The sequence below is a fragment of the Canis lupus genome, chromosome 31, assembly GCF_003254725.2.
Source record: "Canis lupus dingo isolate Sandy chromosome 31, ASM325472v2, whole genome shotgun sequence".
Taxonomy (NCBI): domain Eukaryota; kingdom Metazoa; phylum Chordata; class Mammalia; order Carnivora; family Canidae; genus Canis; species Canis lupus.
Window position 1 is genome coordinate 27,680,631 of NC_064273.1, and position 17,416 is coordinate 27,698,046.

The following is a 17,416-nucleotide window of genomic DNA, read 5'->3' on the forward strand; positions in this document are numbered from 1 at the left end:
GGTGATTCTACGAGGAGGCGCGCCGCGGGGTCGCAGGGACGTGGGCGCTGGGGTCCCGCACCTCCAGGTCGCCACCTCCCCGCGGCCCCTGCCTCGGCCCCGCCCCGGGAGCGCCTGGGCTCCGCGCGCGGCGCTGGCTGCAAAGTGCGTCACGGGCACCGGCCGCGCTCCTCCCGCGGCCAGGGCGAGGCTGGCACGCGGCCAGCGCGGGCCGGGCCGGGCCGGGCGGGGGCGGGGGCGGGAGGGGGGTGCCGGGCCGTCTCCGGGGCGGGGACCCGGGCGTGGAAGGCGCTCCAGTGGCGCGGCCCTCGGTGCGCTGTTGGGGGCGCCCTCCGCGGCGGGCAGCTCGCCAGGGACCGGCCTCCGCAGCCGCCCCGCGCGCGAAGTCTGCACTTTCCCTTCGCCCCCCCCCCCCGTTTCCTCCCGCGGGGCGGCAGCGGAGATTTCCTCTCGGGGGTGTGTGGGGGGGAAACTACGCGGATCCTTCCCGGGGCTCCTCGCCCCGCCCCACTTCTCCGCCCCCTCCCCTCTGCTGGGGAGCCGGCGCTGGCCTGCGCCGGGGAGAGGCTCCGCAGCCTGCGCCGGGAGGTGCAGGGTCCCCGCCTCGCCCCGCCATGTGACGCTGCCGTCCGCCCAGGGACCCCCGTCGCGCCCCCGGCCCGCGCCCGCGCTGGGGTGCGCCGGGCACCATGCTTCTGCCTGGACACGCGCGCCCGCCGCCCGCGCCGCAGCCCGCGCAGCATCCCGGACTCCGCCGGCAGGTAGAGCCTCCCGGGCAGCTCCTGCGCCTCTTCTACTGCACCGTCCTGGTCTGTTCCAAGGAGATCGCGGCGCTCACGGACTTCTCCGGTAAGAAGCGCCCTCCCTCGCCCTGCGCCCCCCGGCGCCGCGGTGCGCGCCCAGGTGAGCCCTGGGCTGGGGGCAGCCGCCCGCGCGGGGGGCGGGGGGAGGGCACGGCCGGGTTGGGTTGAAGTCGAGGCGCGCTCAGAGCCAGGGTTCTTGCCTGGTGCGAGCCTTCGGCGTAGAGGTGGCTGCGCGCAGTGAGGGCAGAGGAGCCCCTCCCCGCCTCTCCCCAAGGACGAAGGGTGGGTAACGTATTTGGAGTTTCTCGCCCTGCTGTTTACCTCGTCGGTTCCCCAGCAGCGGGCCCCGGCAGCGGGGACCCGACTCTGACGGATGCGTGTTCCCTGGAGCCAAAGCCTGCGCCGCGCCCAGCGCTGCGCGATCCACGTGCTGTGCTCCGAGGAGTTGCGCTTGGTTTGCCACTCGCTTTAGTCCCGCTGCGCCCCCGCCGGCCTCTTGGGTGCCCTTGTAAGGAGACTGGCCCCGGGGACGTCTGACCTGAAGTCTGCGCGGGCGGGCAGGGAGGGGCCGGAGGAGCAGGAGTTTACAGATCAGAGACTGGGGGCGGGGGGGGGGTACGGGGGGGGGGGTCTTGGCTTTACCTCCAAAAGGTACCAGCGCCCCCAACCCCCGCCAGTCCCAGTCTCCTTTACAAAAAACCAGGACGTCCTCCTCCCAGTAAACCGTGAGGCTTTTCTTTTGGGGAGACTCCCCCAGCCACGCTCTCCCACGCAGCGGATCTCAGCTCTGGGGTTGCCGGTGTGGCTCCACCAAGTGAGAGAAGTTTCTGGGTTGATGATGGGGCTACAGGAGCCGCATGCTTGTATTACCGCTGCGCTTTGCAAAGAGTAGCAAAGTCCTCGCAGTTGTAACAGACCTGGGTCTCCCTCCGGTGAAGCCGGAGGCCCTCACCCTTTCCCAGCCCCTGCCCGGGGCCCAGGAGGCGGCTCGGAACCCCACTCTCCCCCTCCTCCGGGGATCTACTGCCAAGTTCAGGCTTTTGCCTGCAGGGTCTTTTGCAATCTAATCATGGTAAATGGAGTCACTGCTCACCCCGCTGTGCAATAGACTAGTACATGGCAGAGAACACTGGCAAACCAGAAGCTGAGTTGGGTTTCTAGTTTACTTACAGAGAATGTCATTGTTAGCTGAGAGCCCTTAGGTCAGAGGTTCTTTGCTTTGAATATTTAATATCAAGGCAGTGTTTCTACCTCTCAAAGGAAGCCAAGATATGCCTATTTGGCAAGCAAACCGTGGTCCTTAAAATCGAGCACCACAGGGTCAGAATGCTGTGGTAAATGTGCTGGGGAAATGCTTTTCAAGTGCTATTGACTTTTTTTTTTTTTTTTTTTAAATAGAACTTTCTTGGCTGCTAGAAAAGTTCTGTGTTTGCTGATTTCAGCGACGGTGAGCCCTTCTGAATCAGCCACCGTCTAGCTCTGAATATTGCAAAGAGTCTTCTTTGCAAAGCTGACAAGCCCCTTTTTTTTTGGTGACATCACTGCAACTGAACAAATATTGCTTTAGGTAAATTGCAGTGTGACCATTAGATTGTTTTCCCAGATTATAGACACTTGGGGTTTGTTTCTTTAGTGAAGCCCGTGCAGTACTTGGGGACAGTCTGTAGGTTACCACCCAGGTTTGGAATTGTCTGTATGTAGCAACCATAAGAGAGGGGGTGCTGGAGCTCTCCAACAGGGATGCTGTATGGGGGGGGGGCGGAAGGAAAGGGATATTTGGATACATGTACTTCTAAATGACATAAATGATAAAAATATTACTTCGGTGCTTTTATTACTTCGGTGCTTTCGGTGTGAACCTGAATTCCAAGGTTGAAAACTCCCTGAGCCAGCGGTAGGTGGTGATATGGCCAGATCTATCCACAAGCAGCCCCCATTTTTAACGCTGATCAGCCTTGCTCTTTAAGGATCTGAGGACTAGGGAAAGTGTCAAGGAGCCTTTCAGGAAGAAGGAAAGAAAAAAAAATTACATCCTCCCAAAGCACAGACGCGTTCAAGTTTAAACCTAAATGCCATATTGTGTGGCATTGGGGTAGTGTGAGAGAAGGCTCAGAGAGAAGGATGGAGTCTTTCGATGTTGATCAATTTGGCTTGAAACCTTTGGGGACCCCCTGTGTGATATGCAGATGACTGTCTGAAGGTTGGTGGAATGCTTTAGCCAAAGCAGTGGATCTTGATCACGTAATTCTAACCGCCCCCCACCCCCACCCCAGGACCTCAAAACCTGATGCTTGCTTTCCAAGAGGCAGGTGCTCCTGGTCTTTTTTTTTTTTAGGAACTTGGAGGGATTAGAAACCAGAGGTCTGTAAGGAGACAGTGCCCCCTGCCTCCCCACAGAGCCTTGTAAGAATAGCCCAGCCTTCCACAGTGCAGATACTTGCTTGTTTTTCTAAACAAGGGAAACATCAAAAACTGAAGCTGAGGGAGGGTGGAGGGAACTTGGGAGCCCTTTGCCCTGGGACGAACGGGATGGAGGAAGGATGGTGTTTCCGCATGAGAGAAAGTACCAGAATGTCAGGGGTCCCGGCCATTGTGTGTACAGTATAGGGCTTCCCAGGAGATTAACAGTGCAGAGTTTTGGAAAGTTACTTAAGCCTTTCTCTTCTTTGCAGCTCTTCCTCGAGCCTTTTCCTGGGGCTGTCAGCTGGTATAGTTTTCCTGGGTCATTGATTTTTTTTTTGCCCGGGGATTCCAGCATCGGATCTCACTCTTAATAAGCCAGGGGCTACATCGTGGCCTCCTCCTCCCCCTCCGTGCTCGTGACTTGTGCTAATCACCTCCAAGCCTGCTGGGAAAAAGGCTTCCCAAATACCCCCTTCCCTCTCATCCCTGAAGATATTGAGATGCTGCCAGCGGCCACTGGAAGGCTGTCATCACTGCGTTAAAAAACATATCCCAGGAAGACAAGAGCAGTTCATGCAAAACTAGTGCCTGTGATCCTTAATCCCATACTCAGATACACTCGGCTTTCATCCATTTCCCTCTCTGGGATGGAGTTGTTTTTTTGACTGCATTCCCACATTGGGGATTTGGCCTAAGAGGTCCAAATTGATCATTGATTTTTTTGTTTTTTTCTTTTTTCCCAAACAGAAGTGTAATGTCAGCATCATCTTTGTTCAAAGAACAAGGCAGGGATGAGTGCTGAGAGGAGGGAGGGGTGCCTTCTTGGGTTCCAGCCATAAAAAGCAAAAGATCCTCTATATTTTGTCCTGCTTTATTTCTTTTTAATTTTTATTTAATTTTTTAAAAGATTTTAAATTTATTCATTTAAGAAAACAGATAACAGAGAGCAAACGAGCATGAGCAGGGGGAGAGGCAGAGGCAGAGGGAGAAGCAGGCTCCCAGCTGAGCCAGGAGCCTGACATGGGGCTTGATCCCAGGACCTGGAGATCATGACCTGAGCTGAAGGTAGATGCTCAACCAGCTGAGCCACCCAGGCACCCCTGTCCTGCTTTAAAGATGTGATGTTTCAGCGTGTCTCTCAAACTTATTTTGTCATGTCCCTCAGGTCTCTTTTTTGTTGTTTTGTTTTACATTTTTTTTTTTTTTTTGGTTTTTTGGTGATTTGTCTTTCCTTGTCTCTCTGCTGAAGGCCAGCAGCATCTTCTCTTGTCTCCCTGCATTCCCCCTTTCTCTCTTCTCAAAAAGTTCAGAATGATTGATGGGCTCATTGAGAGGAATGGGGAGAGACAGAGGGAAGGAAGGGGTACAAAATCATTCTAGTTCCCACATGGAGGCCTAGAAAACTCTGGACTTTTGACAAAGAAGGCATGAGCATATGTCCACACGTTTGGTTTCACCCTAGGGCATGTAGCAAAAGGAAAGGGAGAAAAAAAACACAAGGAGAGTGGGGCAGCCTTTAAAGTCTCCTTGCATCAAGCTGTCCCCAGATCTCAAAGATGGAAGGAGTTCTCTGAGCTGATGTCTTGCTCCCTGCCAAGTAGCCCAAGCCAACACGAAGTAATGCTTGTTACCAGATCATTTGCAGCCCAGCAAATAAACCCAACCCTAGCTCCTTATTTCACTGGCCAAAAATCTCAGAATGAAGAAAAAGGGTAAGTCAATTGATCTTGAGGCCTCAGGAGGGGATGCAGGTGTCCATTTAGGAGAGAGCAAACCTTCCTGTTCTGCTCAGATAAGCGGTGGATCTCCACCCTGGTGGCATAGGAGAATCACTTCAGTCTGAACAAATGTGGGGATGCTCAAGCAGCGCTCCAGGGCTCCTTGCTTAACTGGTCTGGGGTGGGCCAGATACTGGTCTCATTTTGAAAGCTGCCAGGCGACTCTAGTACAGCCCGAGTTGAGAACCACTGTTCTGGTGTTCAGAGGGCAGGGCTACCTCCTGCAAGCATCAGTTCGCTCAGGGGTGCCCGGGCCTGGCTGGGTGGTCCCTCACCCCTCCTCCAGGACTCCCCACCAGGGAGATCGGGACTGTATTTTCCCAGCCATCAGTGGATCTCTGCATCCCAGCGCCTGCACGCAGAGTTCTGCATTTTCTTTTGCCTTAGTCACATCATCCTTTGATCCAGGGATTGTCTTTACTTTCACAAATCTTATGGGATGAAAAGCCAGCTCATAACCAAAGGAACACAACCTGAATGTCTGAAAGAGTTGTCCAGCTGTCACAGAAGAGAGATGAAGAGAGGCGTCTGAAACTGCCAGTCTGTTTCCATGGGAAGTAACTACATTTGAAACGTGGTCTGCTGGCTCGTTCTGTAGCAGAGAAGAGGAGTCTGGGCCAGCAAGTGGCTCCATTATTGATGGCTCTACTCTCCCAGGCGCTTTATTGGAAAGGGCAGCCTAGCAGCAGTTTCGGGCAAGGGACAGAAAGGTAGGGAGTAAAAGTTAATTGAGCACTGTGTTATCTGATTTCCTCCTCATAGCAGCCCTACAAAGTAAATATTAGCCTCACTTTCCAGATGAGAACCTTGCCCCATTCTGCCTTCAGTATCTCTTCGACTCAGTTCATCCAAAGTGAGGGCACACACGAGGCGATCCAGCGGATGTAGAAGGAAGATGTTAGAACTTTTGTTCTTTCATATTGGTTTCTTTCCAATCGTAAAAAAAAAAAAAAAAAAAGGAGTCACCCTTGGCTTAAAATTAACATAAAAATTGGCAGCTGAAGGGTACACAGTTTGTAGGTAAATGTACATATATTGGAGGCATGTTCCCAAAATGTTTCTGCTGATGGGGATCATGATTTTAAGGATTTGGGGGCCATTGGTCTCAGCCACCCTGTCAACTTATTTAACATTCTTGAAAAGGCACCACTTTGGAGGTAACGTGCACTGAAAGAATAACTGCTCCCCTGTTATCTACCCCTACCCCCATCTGGCTCCCTACCCCAGCTCTACGTCTCCTGGTAAAATTTAGAGGCAGGATTTGAACCCACTAATTGTCTGGTTTCCAAAGTCCATACTCTTGTCATTCGAGCTATGTAATGGACCTTCAAAGGTAAAGGTGAGGGCTCTCTGAAATTTGATTATACTAGGTCACTATTCTAATGAGGCTGGTGTGTTTTTATCCTTCTACAAGGATCTAGCATTCCTTAGTAATACAAATCCTGGAGTCACAAAGATTTTAGTATTGGAAGGGTGGGTGACCCAATGACTCTAGTCTCCTCTCTGAGTCTCTCCTGCTCTCTGGGGGTCCCTAATTCTGCAACCCATTGGCTGACCCCGATGTTTGCAGATCTAAGACTCTGGTCCAGCATAAACAACACCTTCTTCACTCGACTTGCCTTAGCACTAGTGAGAGAAGTTGGTGAGTTGAAAATACCATTAGTGTACCAAATACATTCAAGTACCGTGTGCCAGACCCTGTTCTGACAACTTTGTGTTTATTAACTCATGTAATCCTTACCACCTGTGAAACAGATGCTATGATAATAAATTGAAGAAACTGATGCAAAGAGAAGTGAAGTAACTTTGGGGGATTTGAACCCAGGCAGCTCTCCTCTAATACAAAAGCAAATTGCCAGTAGTTTAAAGCAATGCCATTTCTGTACTGTTTACCTCTTAATCCACTAGACCCCAAATTTCCCCAGATATGTGGGAAATATGTGTACAGTTATTATCCATTCCACCTCCTGTCTAAAGATAGTACTCATATAGCCCCAAAGAACTGATTACAGAATAGGAACTAATCCATTTCTGGAAATTTTGTAGAACTGGTGATCTGAAATTATTTCTCCAACAAAACATCTACAACTGCTGAGTAAAATATAACAGACATCCTTTAAATGCGTGAATGACTCAATATAAGGGATGCAAACAGGGAACAAATATGAAGAGGATCAAAGAACTGGAGAAGTTAGCTGGCATTGACCCTGTGGCTACACTAGGACCATCTGATGGTCTTTACAACCAGGGTTTAACAGGTGCATGAAGGCAAGTTATGAGTTATTAGACCAATGTAAGTTAAGAAGTTGAAATAAAGATTTTCCAATAAATAAACAAACAAATAAATAAATAAATAAAAACTGACATTACATACTATATATATGAGAAAAAGAGCTCTTCCTATAAAACTGGGACCTGGAAGGGTTAAATAGTCATTAAAAAGGTGGATGAGAAACAAATCAGCCTTCTTGAAAAAAAAATGGCAAGAAAACATGTCTCAGCCTGGGCTCAGCTTTGGAGAAAAAAATTAGTCTCCCTGAAGAATATGTAATCACAGGCCTGGTTTTTCAAGAGTCTGGGTTTTAAATTCACATGATCTTTACCAAGAAACCTCATCTAAGAAACTAACAAAATTGTCCAAGGTTGGTTATGCCCCAAGATACTTGGCAAAACACACACACACACACACACACACACACACACACACACACACACACATAAATCCTCCCTACATAGAGACCTCATCATCACAAGCTCCATAAGATTCCTGCTGATGAAATCCTGCTGGTTATGAACATGCAATCCAAAACTCCATTATATGAGCAATAATCAGCAGTAAAAACAACAGAGTTCTTAATAAATAACAGAGGGAAACTAAAACAGAAAAACGAATAAAAAGCAAGTCTAAAACATGACTAATGAAAGGCTATAAAGATTTTAAAAAGAACAAAATACATCTGCTGTCTCTACTAATACTACTATACTGATGAAAAATATATTCATTGAATTTAAAACTTAATGGATAGATCATATGTAGCTGAAGACAGAAGCAATGAACTGGAACATAAAGCTGAAGAAATTATCTAGAATGCAGCAAAAAAGGTAAAGACATGAAAAATATGGGAAAAAATCTATAAGACATGGAGGATGGAATGTAGGTTCAGCATATATCAGATCCATATTCCAGAAAGTGGGAATAGGGGAAATGAGGGAGTGGCAACACTCAAAGTGATAATATCTTGGAATCTGTTTTCAAGAATTAACAAAAGATTCAGATTGAAGCATCCGAAGCAAGATAAATAAAAATATATGGATACCTATCCATATTTAAACTATAAAATACTAAAACCAAAGTGACAGTCTTAAAAATACAATCAGAGAGAGTGAGAGAAAACAATGTTATACATAAAGTCTTTGCAACAACAACAGCGAAAGCCAGAAGCCAGAGAAATATTTTTCCAGGTTCTGGGAAAAAAGAACAGAACATCCTGTCAGAGCAGAACTATATACCCAGCTAAACTATCTTCAAGACAGAGTGTAGAGATTACTACAGAAAATAAATAGACTTAAAAAAAAAAAAAAGAGTGTGAAATGAAGACACGTTTACCATGATACATGCTTACCAAAACAACTGCTAGAGGTTATACTTCCTGGAGAAGAATGCTGAGTCTAGAAGGAAGGACTGAGTTATAAAGAAAGAAAATGGTACAGAGAATGACACTTTACCTACGTTCCTTGCTCTGTCTTCCTTCTTAGAGAGTGCCATCTCCTTGACTGGAGAGAGATTTCTTGAAGATATCTTGTCCTTTTGACACCTAAAGCCAAGGGACAGCTTTTTGACTTGATTGAGGTCTTCCACGGCCATAGGACTTCAGTCTGAGGTGCTCAGATGACCCTCAGTTCCACGGTGACTACAGAGCGGGAGTTCTGTGTGAAAGAACAGGAAAATGTTCAAGTCTTTCAGTTACCCTATAAGAGTCAGCCCTGTCCTGGGGAAGCCTCCTTCTCAGTGGCTTCATGCACATGCACAAACAAAGCAGCTTGGGGAGGGGGGGTGAATAATAGATTTGGCAGGTCACATTCTCCAAATGATACCCAAACCGCAGAGCATGGAATTGAGGGTTTAGCAGTGTGCCCACAGACATACCAGACAACTCTGCCCAGGCATAAATTTTCCATTTTCATACCCGCATTTCTGGACACCTGTATCGCTTGCTCACTCAGACCCTTGAAATAGAATTTCTCCTGCATTAAGAAGCTAAGGAATGAAGTGGTGTTTGGGGTTAGCTTTGACCTGAGGGCCAAGTTTTCTACACACACAACCAGGCGACATTAAAATTCAAAACTCAGGCCACTGAATCTGAAATGTATGTTTGCAAACTGTCTGATTTCATGTCTGCCTCAGATGTCTCGTGAATACAAATCACCTCATTTGGGGTTGGAGGAGCAGGAGAAGGAAACCTAAGAATGATCTCCAAAACAAATCTTTAATTCGGATGAGTATAATAGAATGTAATCCCGTTTCAAGTCTGTCAGCATTCCTTTGATGATTACAAATGAGTCCCTTTTCCCCTGCATCGTGGGGGAATAATCTGGATAAAATAACCCTTTTTGTCTGCAAGGGCCAGTGTGATGCATACTCGTGACAGCCTATAGAGTAGTGTTTCAGAGTCTGAGAAGAGCGCCGTGCCACCACGTTCTTCCTTTCTTTCTCTTGACTTAGAAGATTTTGCACTCTTTTTATGTTCAGCAGCATCTGAAGTTCTCAGACTCCATCCCCCTCCGCTGTTGGATGGGAGACAGGTGGAAGCAAGACTACCCAATCCCATCTAGAAGGCCAGTTTGTCCAGCTGCTGAGGGTAACGCTTTAAGGAATGCACACAATTTCATAGCCCCTTTTCTACTGAAAAAAAAAGTACCTGAACCCCAAATCAGGCTTACACACTTCCTTTTTGTCAACTTTGTCATGAAATGAAGGGGTAGGTGTTTTTAAACTCCTCCTCCATTCTCCGAGGCCTGAACCACTGAACACATTCCAGAGCTAGCAAGGCCAAATGCTTTCTGGACAGGTGAGACAGGATGCAGAGATGGCCCCGGCCACAGCCTTAGGGTGAAAAGTGGTCTTGACAGGCCAGAGCTGTGAGATCCGTTATGTGGACGTGGTCACGGCAGGCTGTGGAGGATTCCACTGAGCAGGTCTTGAGGTCTTGTCTGTTCTGCCTCTTTAACCACTGGAGTTCAACTGTGAAGGTCCCTCTCTTCTGATTTACCTTTTTTTTTTTTTTAAACCTAGATATCCCTGGATTTTTTTTCTCCAGAAATCTATCTATCTATCTATCTATCTATCTATCTATCTATCTATCATCTATCTATTTATTTATCTACATAGCCCGTGCATGAACAGGGCAGGGTAGAGGGGCAGAGGGAGAGGAAGACAGAGATCTTAAGCAGGTTCCCCGCCCTGTGTGGATCCTGATGCCAGGCTGCTTCTGGGGACCCTGCGATCATGACCCGAGCCGAAATAAAGAGTCAGATGCTTAACCAACCGAGCTAGCCAGGCAGCCCCTCTCTATGATTCCCTAAAGCTTTAAGTCAGTGCTTTGAGGCAAAAGGCCTGCTTTCATCTCAGGCTTCTGTGTTTATCTCTGGTTGGTCCAGGCATGTTGTTCGGTGTTGTCAACCTTGACCCAAAATTCCATCTGATCCTTAGAGTAGATGGCTATCTTTATCTGGTGAAAACTCTAGGTTCTCAATCCAGGGAGGTTTCGTCCCCCACTCCCAGAAATATTTGGCAACGTCTGGAAGTAATTTTGTTTGTCACAACTAGCCGTGCTGCTGGCGTCTAGGTAGTAGGAGCCAGGGATGCTTCTGAACCTCCTACATGTCTGGAGGTAATTTTATTTGTCACACTAGCGGTGCTGCTGGTGTCTAGTGAGCGGGAGCCAGGGATGCTTCTAAACCTCCTACGATGCACAGACAGCCCACAGCCCCCACTACAAGGAATGAGCCCATCTTCACGCTGGGCTTGAGGAACGCAGGGCTAGACCAACTGGCATGTCCCCGATTTATTTTCTACATCTGAAGAGGGTGGGGAAAATTTATAATAACCAAAGATGAGTCTGGAAAACCTAGAGCTCCTTGGCACTCTTCAAGGCCAACTTGCCTTCTGCAGCCACCTACAGGTGCCCAGCTCTTTAAAACTGAGGAAATAGAGATCCAACCACTGTGGTGCTTCGACACCCTCTCACACCCCATGACTCCCCATCCCACTGCTTTCCCCTATGGAACTTGCTTGTGCCTCCGGCCCTTTTATCCTCCTGATTCGAAACTTCCACATTCGCCATCATTACCATCAAACTAAATATCACTTGGGAGAGATGTTCAGACTTGACGCCAGTTGCTCACTCCCAGTGTGAGGATGCATTGGCAACACCTCTCACTTATTTCACAACTCAGTGAAGCAATCATGTGAGGGGGCAATTTGATTTGAATTTTTAAGAGTGTGAAAGTTGTGAAAACTGTGTGTGGATCAGCCTTTGCTCAGCACCTCCCATTGCCTCATCCTACTTTCCGCCTCTGTCCTGCACCCTCTGTCTACCACCCCTACCCCCTTTCTACCCAGCTCTGCACATCCCTGTTCAGATGGCCCCTGGCACAGTTATACCCACGGATGTGTCTGTAAAACGTTGTGTCCGCCTCTCTGAGCTGCCTGTTATAATGTGTTCTGATGTTCCAGGATGTTTCTAAGAGCACTAATTGGGTGAATGGTTATTTTATTTTTATTCTTTAAGGATTTTATTTATTTATTCTTGAGAGACACACAGAGAGGCAGAGACATAGGCAGAGGGAGAGGCAGGCTCCCTGCGCGGAGCCCGATGAGGGACTCGATCCTAGGATCCTGGGATCCCAGGATCACAACCTGAGCCAAAGGCAGATGCTCAACCACTGAGTCACCCAGGTGTCCCAAATAGTGTTATTTTAGAGCAAAGTTATTCACCTATTCACCCCTGTGCTGAATGTTACACCCTTATTAGGGTGCACCTGTAGTCTATGTGGTCATGGGGTGGAGCACCATTGCAGCGCCCACACTGAGTAGAAGGAAAACCAACAGATCCCTCTGAAAGGATGACTGCAACCCCTGCTCAGAGGTCATCAGATCAAAGGGCAGCCACCTACTTTCAGATCTGACCCTCTGCAGTCACCCCCCCTTTCCAGGCAGGTTGGAACGCTAGTGAAAATATTTCTTTCCTTCTGCCAAACACAGACAAAATATGGTATAGTTTCCAAAAGAGTGAACAGGGCACCGGCAGGAATGGGTGTGCAGTATTTGTATAGCTTTGTGACTCAGTACATCTGAATCTCCAAGCATTTTAAGAGCTTTGTCCAAAAAAAAAAAAAAAAAAAAAAAAAAAAAAGGTCTATTGTGTGGCTGTTGGCACTGAAGAAAATAGCAGGCCTGTCAGAACTCTGTTTCAGATTTAATTTTAAAGTGGGTGATGTAAGAATGCTGTCGGACGGGAGGACTTTGCTCCTTTTCTCATTCTTGCCCATCTGGTGTGATAGAACTTGAGTTTTCAAGAATCAGTTCATATAAGAAATCAGAGCACCTTCCCTTGACACTCCTTTTGTGAAAAGGCATCACGTTCATAAGCAAAGACTAATATGTTTTTAAAATGGGTATGGATCCCTGCAATGAAGCAAAAACATATTTGTGTTTCTATCTACATAAATGCACCTGCACGTACCTATATATATATAAAAGATTTTAACTATCCATCTATGTGCATATATGTATTTTTTCAGAGTATCCTCTTGCAAGATCTTACTTTTCTTTTTTTTTTGTTACATTTTTTAATTTAAATTCTACTTGTCAACATAGAGTATAACACCCAGTGCTCATCCCATCAAGTGCCCTTCTCAGTGCCCATTACCCAGTTACGCCAATCCTTTTTTTTTTTTTTAATACAATTTTTAAAATGCAGGTCTAGAGACATTATTGATTTTCCCAAAGGCCTCACGCATTCGATATCTACTTCTGGGTATTGATATTATACAAATAAGCAGGAAAACTGTATTATGAAAACGTTCTTTCCTAGTTGTTTCCTTTGCAGGATGTTAAACAGTGAACAGTGATTTTTTTTGTCATGTATATATTTTAACATAGAGTGCATGTTCCGTCCTGTCTCTGCTTCTCTTGGCCATAGAGATCATATACTATGCGTAAAACAACAATGACAACAATAACAAAAACAAACAAACAAAAAAAGAACTAAAGCATCACATTCAACCCCTAGATTCAACCAAACTATGAATAGGTTCTTAAGTTTCTGAGGCAAGAAAATTTCTCACAATGTTGGCAAGCACCCATCTGTGTTATGGGAGTGACTGTGCCCATTCGAGTCACTTGGGTCCTACTTTCAGAACCACCAGACCTCAGCAAAACAGCCTCTGTTTCTTCCTTGCTTTTTTCCAGAAAAGTCCCTTAAAGACCTGAATTTAAGGTTGTTTTTTTTTTTTTTTTTCCAAACATGGAGACTGTATACACAACATGGCTTATACCAGGCTGAGTCCAGGATAAAATCAGACCATGGAAAAGAAGATCAGTCTCTGGAAACAGAACACAGATAAACCTACCTCAGCTCTCCATGGCCTCAGGCCTGTTAGTGTGAGGAAGACTTGACCAGAGGGAATGTCTTAATTAATTAGTGCTGTCTGTGTAGCTAAAACACATGCACACAGAAGCTAAAGGACTCTTATCCTTAGAAGGCAGTCGGACAGTGACATGCAAACAAAACCCAAAGGGAAGACTTCCCTGGAATCTTGTGGAACCTTCTGGAATGTAGACTTGAGTCTCTCTGCACCATTTATCTTTATCACCCACATCTTCTCTTTCTGTGGGATGATAAAGTATTAGGTGGAGTATATAAGGTCTGATATATTAATTGAAAGCTTTACTTTAAGAATGTCAAATGTTGGGACCCCTGGGTGACTCAGTAGTTGAGCATCTGCTTTTGGCTCAGGTCGTGACCCCAGGGTCTCAGGATCGAGTCCCGCATCGATCTTCTCCCTCTGCCTATGTCTCTGCCTCTCCCTCTGCCTATGTCTCTGCCTCTCTCTATGTGTCTCTCATAAATAAATAAAATCTTAAAAAACATAATGCCAAATGTTAAAAAAAAAAAAAAAAGCACCGAATGTTTGTGGCTCAGTCTCACAGATTGGGTTAAAATGGCAGTGCTGAGTATTAGATTATAAATTAATATAATTATCAATTTGTTGTTCTTGCAAGCTTCAAAGAATGGACATTATCTGACCATATCTGCCCTTCAGTGGGCTGTGGGGAAGAGTGAATTTGCTGGAATCACAGAAGCTCAAGAACCATAGGGGAAAGTTTTAAGCGGTTCTCACTGCTGGGCTTTTGGGGTCCAGGCCTGATGCTATTACATCCTAACCCCTTCATCCACTGGCCTGTCATACGATTCAACCAGGGCAATAAGTCATAAAGGGCAATGTGTAGACTTCAGAACAGAGCTGTGCGAGACAAATATGATGCAATGCGCACATGTAATACTAAATATTCTAGTAGCCACGTTGGAAAAAATAAGAGAAAGTGGTGACATGAATTTCCATAGCAAATTTTATTTAACCCGAAGTATCAAAAGTGTCATCTTTTCAACATTAGTAAAGATATCAAAAAAGCTTTTTCTAAGGATTTTTATTTATCTGAGAGAGAGTGAGAGAGCGAGTGTGAGTGAGGACAAGTGGGGGGAAGGGCTGAGGGAGAAAGAGAAGCAGACTCCCTGCTGGACAGACCCACCTGGGGCTCGATCCCAGGACCCTGAGATCATGACCTGAGCCGAAAGCAGATGCTTAACCGACTGAGCCACCCAGGGGGCCCGATATGTTAAAAATCATTAATGAGACTTTTACATTTCTTTTTGGCTTACAAAGACTTGGAAGTCTGGTGTGTATTTGACACAGCAGCACATCTCCGTTCTGACTGGCCACGTCTCGAGTGCTCAGTAGCCATGTGTGGCCGGGGCCACCATCCGAGCAGCACAGAGGCTGAGGTCTGGGATCAGGGCAGAGCCTCGGGCCTTTCTTAACACCTTCTTCCCACGCGGCCTCCATCAGGCCTGCCTCATGTAGGGACCAGTGGCAGATGCTCGGTTGTCCCCCGGGAGCCTGGCCTCCCCAGTTGCCTCCCCGTTGCTTGGAGGAGGACTGGTGTCCTCCTGCCTCCTCCAGTACCTTTCCTGAGAGCCCTCTCTGACTTTAGTTCTCATGAAGGGAGAGGCCTGCAGGGACTCACCCAAACTGTGATGGAACCTGCTAGCAATACCAGAAATCAGCCAACCCTACTCACCCAATTCTTTTTCTGCCCTGTGGATGTCACAAGGATTTGGGGCTGTGTTAACCCACCTCGGGGTACTGGGGCCCAGGGAGGCAAGGGTTATTGAATGATTTTATCTCGAGGCAGCTGTTGGTCAGTCTCATCCAGAGGGGAGAGAACCCAGGTCGGGCACCAGGAAGGGACTGGCCAGGACGTTTCCCAGCTTATTAGTGGCAGGACCAAGATAGGACCCAGGACCTTGCTCCGGTTTTGAGTTACTGTGTTTGCTCTCAGGATCAGCTCTCACAGGAAGCAGAGCTGAGAGGGCTCAGAAAGACCCCAGCTCAGAGCTCCCTGCTCCCCTGACAAGACCACAGGCTGCTTGTCACTGTTTGGGGGCGCTTCTCAAGGTACTAATGTCTGGAGCTAAGTGAATGTGTATCTGTCAGCTGGAACCTAGGCATCAGGTTTTTTTTTTTTTTATTTTTTATTCATGCAAGACACAGAGCAGAGACACAGGCAGAGGGAGAAGCAGGCTCCCTGCAGGGACCCTGATGCAGGACTCGATCCCAGGACCCCGGGATCACGCCCTGAGCCAAAGGCAGATGCTTAACCACTGAGCCACCCAGGTGTCCCAGGCATCGGTATTTTTAAATCTCCTGAGGTGACTCTGATGGGCAACCGAGGTTGAGAAAGTGCTGCCCACTTTTTAATCCATCTCTCTGTTTATTACATGTTAAATACTTATTATGCTTTATCCAGACACAGACAAGGTGCAAGAATAGTGCACAGCTTTCCTTTACGCCCTTCCCTCAGATTCCCCAAATGTTACCATTTTATCACATGTGCTTTATTCCTGGCAAAGCACAGGCAAGATGCCCTTTGCCCCTAAAGCCTTCTGTGTGTTCCTCAAGAATGGGAACCTGCCTAACGGAGAACAGTGATCGAAATCAGGAAACGAACCCCCTGCACTCCGGTTTTCGGATCTGCACACCTTGTTCAGGTTTCACCGGTCGTCCCTATAACGTAGGTGAGAGCAAAAGGAAATCCCAGCTCAGCGCGCTTTTCAGCTCTCCTGTCTCTTTAGGGTCCTTGTGACCTGGAACAGTCTCTCAACCGTTACCTTTCCCGATGTTGGCCTTTGCGAGGATTACAAGACGGTCGCTGTTATAGGATGTCCCTGAGTTGGGATCTGTCTCCTGTTTCTTCTTGGTTACATGCTCGTGCATTTGTGCGGGATGGTCACCGTGGTGACCTTGTGCTCTCAGGGCGTCCCGTGGGGAGGAAAGCGATGTCACTTCGATGTCACGCTTCGATGATGGGGAAGGGGGCGTGGCCCTCTTGCAGATGACAGGTGCCAGCGCCAGCCCTGCTCCCCAGGGCTCATTGATCCTTTTAGTTGGCCTTTTAGATACGCTCTGGCAAGGCTGTGAGGGTCTTCAGCTCAGGACAGGCAGGTCTTAGAGCAGGGGAGGGGGCAGAGGGAAAGGGCCTGGGCCCCGGAGCCTTGCTAAGGGGAACCGCTCTGCAGAAGGCAGTGCCAGGGTTGCTCCTGGCATTGGGACCAAGTGGCAGGAGAGCATGGGGCGGGGGTGGGGTCTGGATTAGGGAGAGAGGCACGGACGGGAGACTGCTTGTCCCTGGCTTTGCCGAGAGGCCACCTTGCTGTCCTACCGATGACTTCCACGAGTCCCTTCTCTACCCTCCGCCTACATCAGAGCCGCTCGCTCGCTTTCTAAGCTTTGACTCGCCTCCGGCTCCATCTGTCTTTTCCGCTGGAGCCAGTGGCTTCCAGATTAAGCCCCAGAAATACCTGCTGTTAGGGTGATACCCAGCTTGACACTTCCCGTGACTCACCCTGTTTACTACCTGTTACTTATCTCCAGGTCAGATGCGATTCTTACCGTTTTGCAAATCTCTTCTCCCATTCTGTAGGTTGTCTTTTAGTTTTGTTGACTGTTTCTTTTGCTGTGCAGAAGCTTTTTATCTTAATGAAGTCCCAGTAATTCATTTTTGCTTTTGTTTCCCTTGCCTTCATGGATGTATCTTGCAAGAAGTTGCGTGGCCAAGTTCAGAAAGGGTGTTGCCTGGGTTCTCCTCTA

At 47.8% G+C, this 17,416-nt stretch overlaps 1 protein-coding gene across 8 annotated transcripts in view; it reads left to right on the forward strand.

Annotated features, from left to right (window-relative positions):
- The window catches only part of EVA1C (eva-1 homolog C), a 79,736-nt gene that overhangs the window by 763 nt on the left and 61,557 nt on the right, over positions 1 to 17,416 (forward strand). Inside the window, exon 1 of one of the 8 annotated variants that reach the window (XM_049104539.1) lies at positions 347 to 903. The exons of 1 other annotated variant lie outside the window; for it this stretch is intronic. In XM_049104539.1, the coding sequence (XP_048960496.1) occupies positions 690 to 903 (214 nt within the window). In that variant the 5' untranslated portion in view covers positions 347 to 689. Of the gene's footprint in view, positions 1 to 346; positions 904 to 17,416 lie in introns of those variants that run through there. 6 more of the 8 variants (XM_035709456.2, XM_025449712.3, XM_025449710.3 and 3 more) reach the window with 6 other exon arrangements.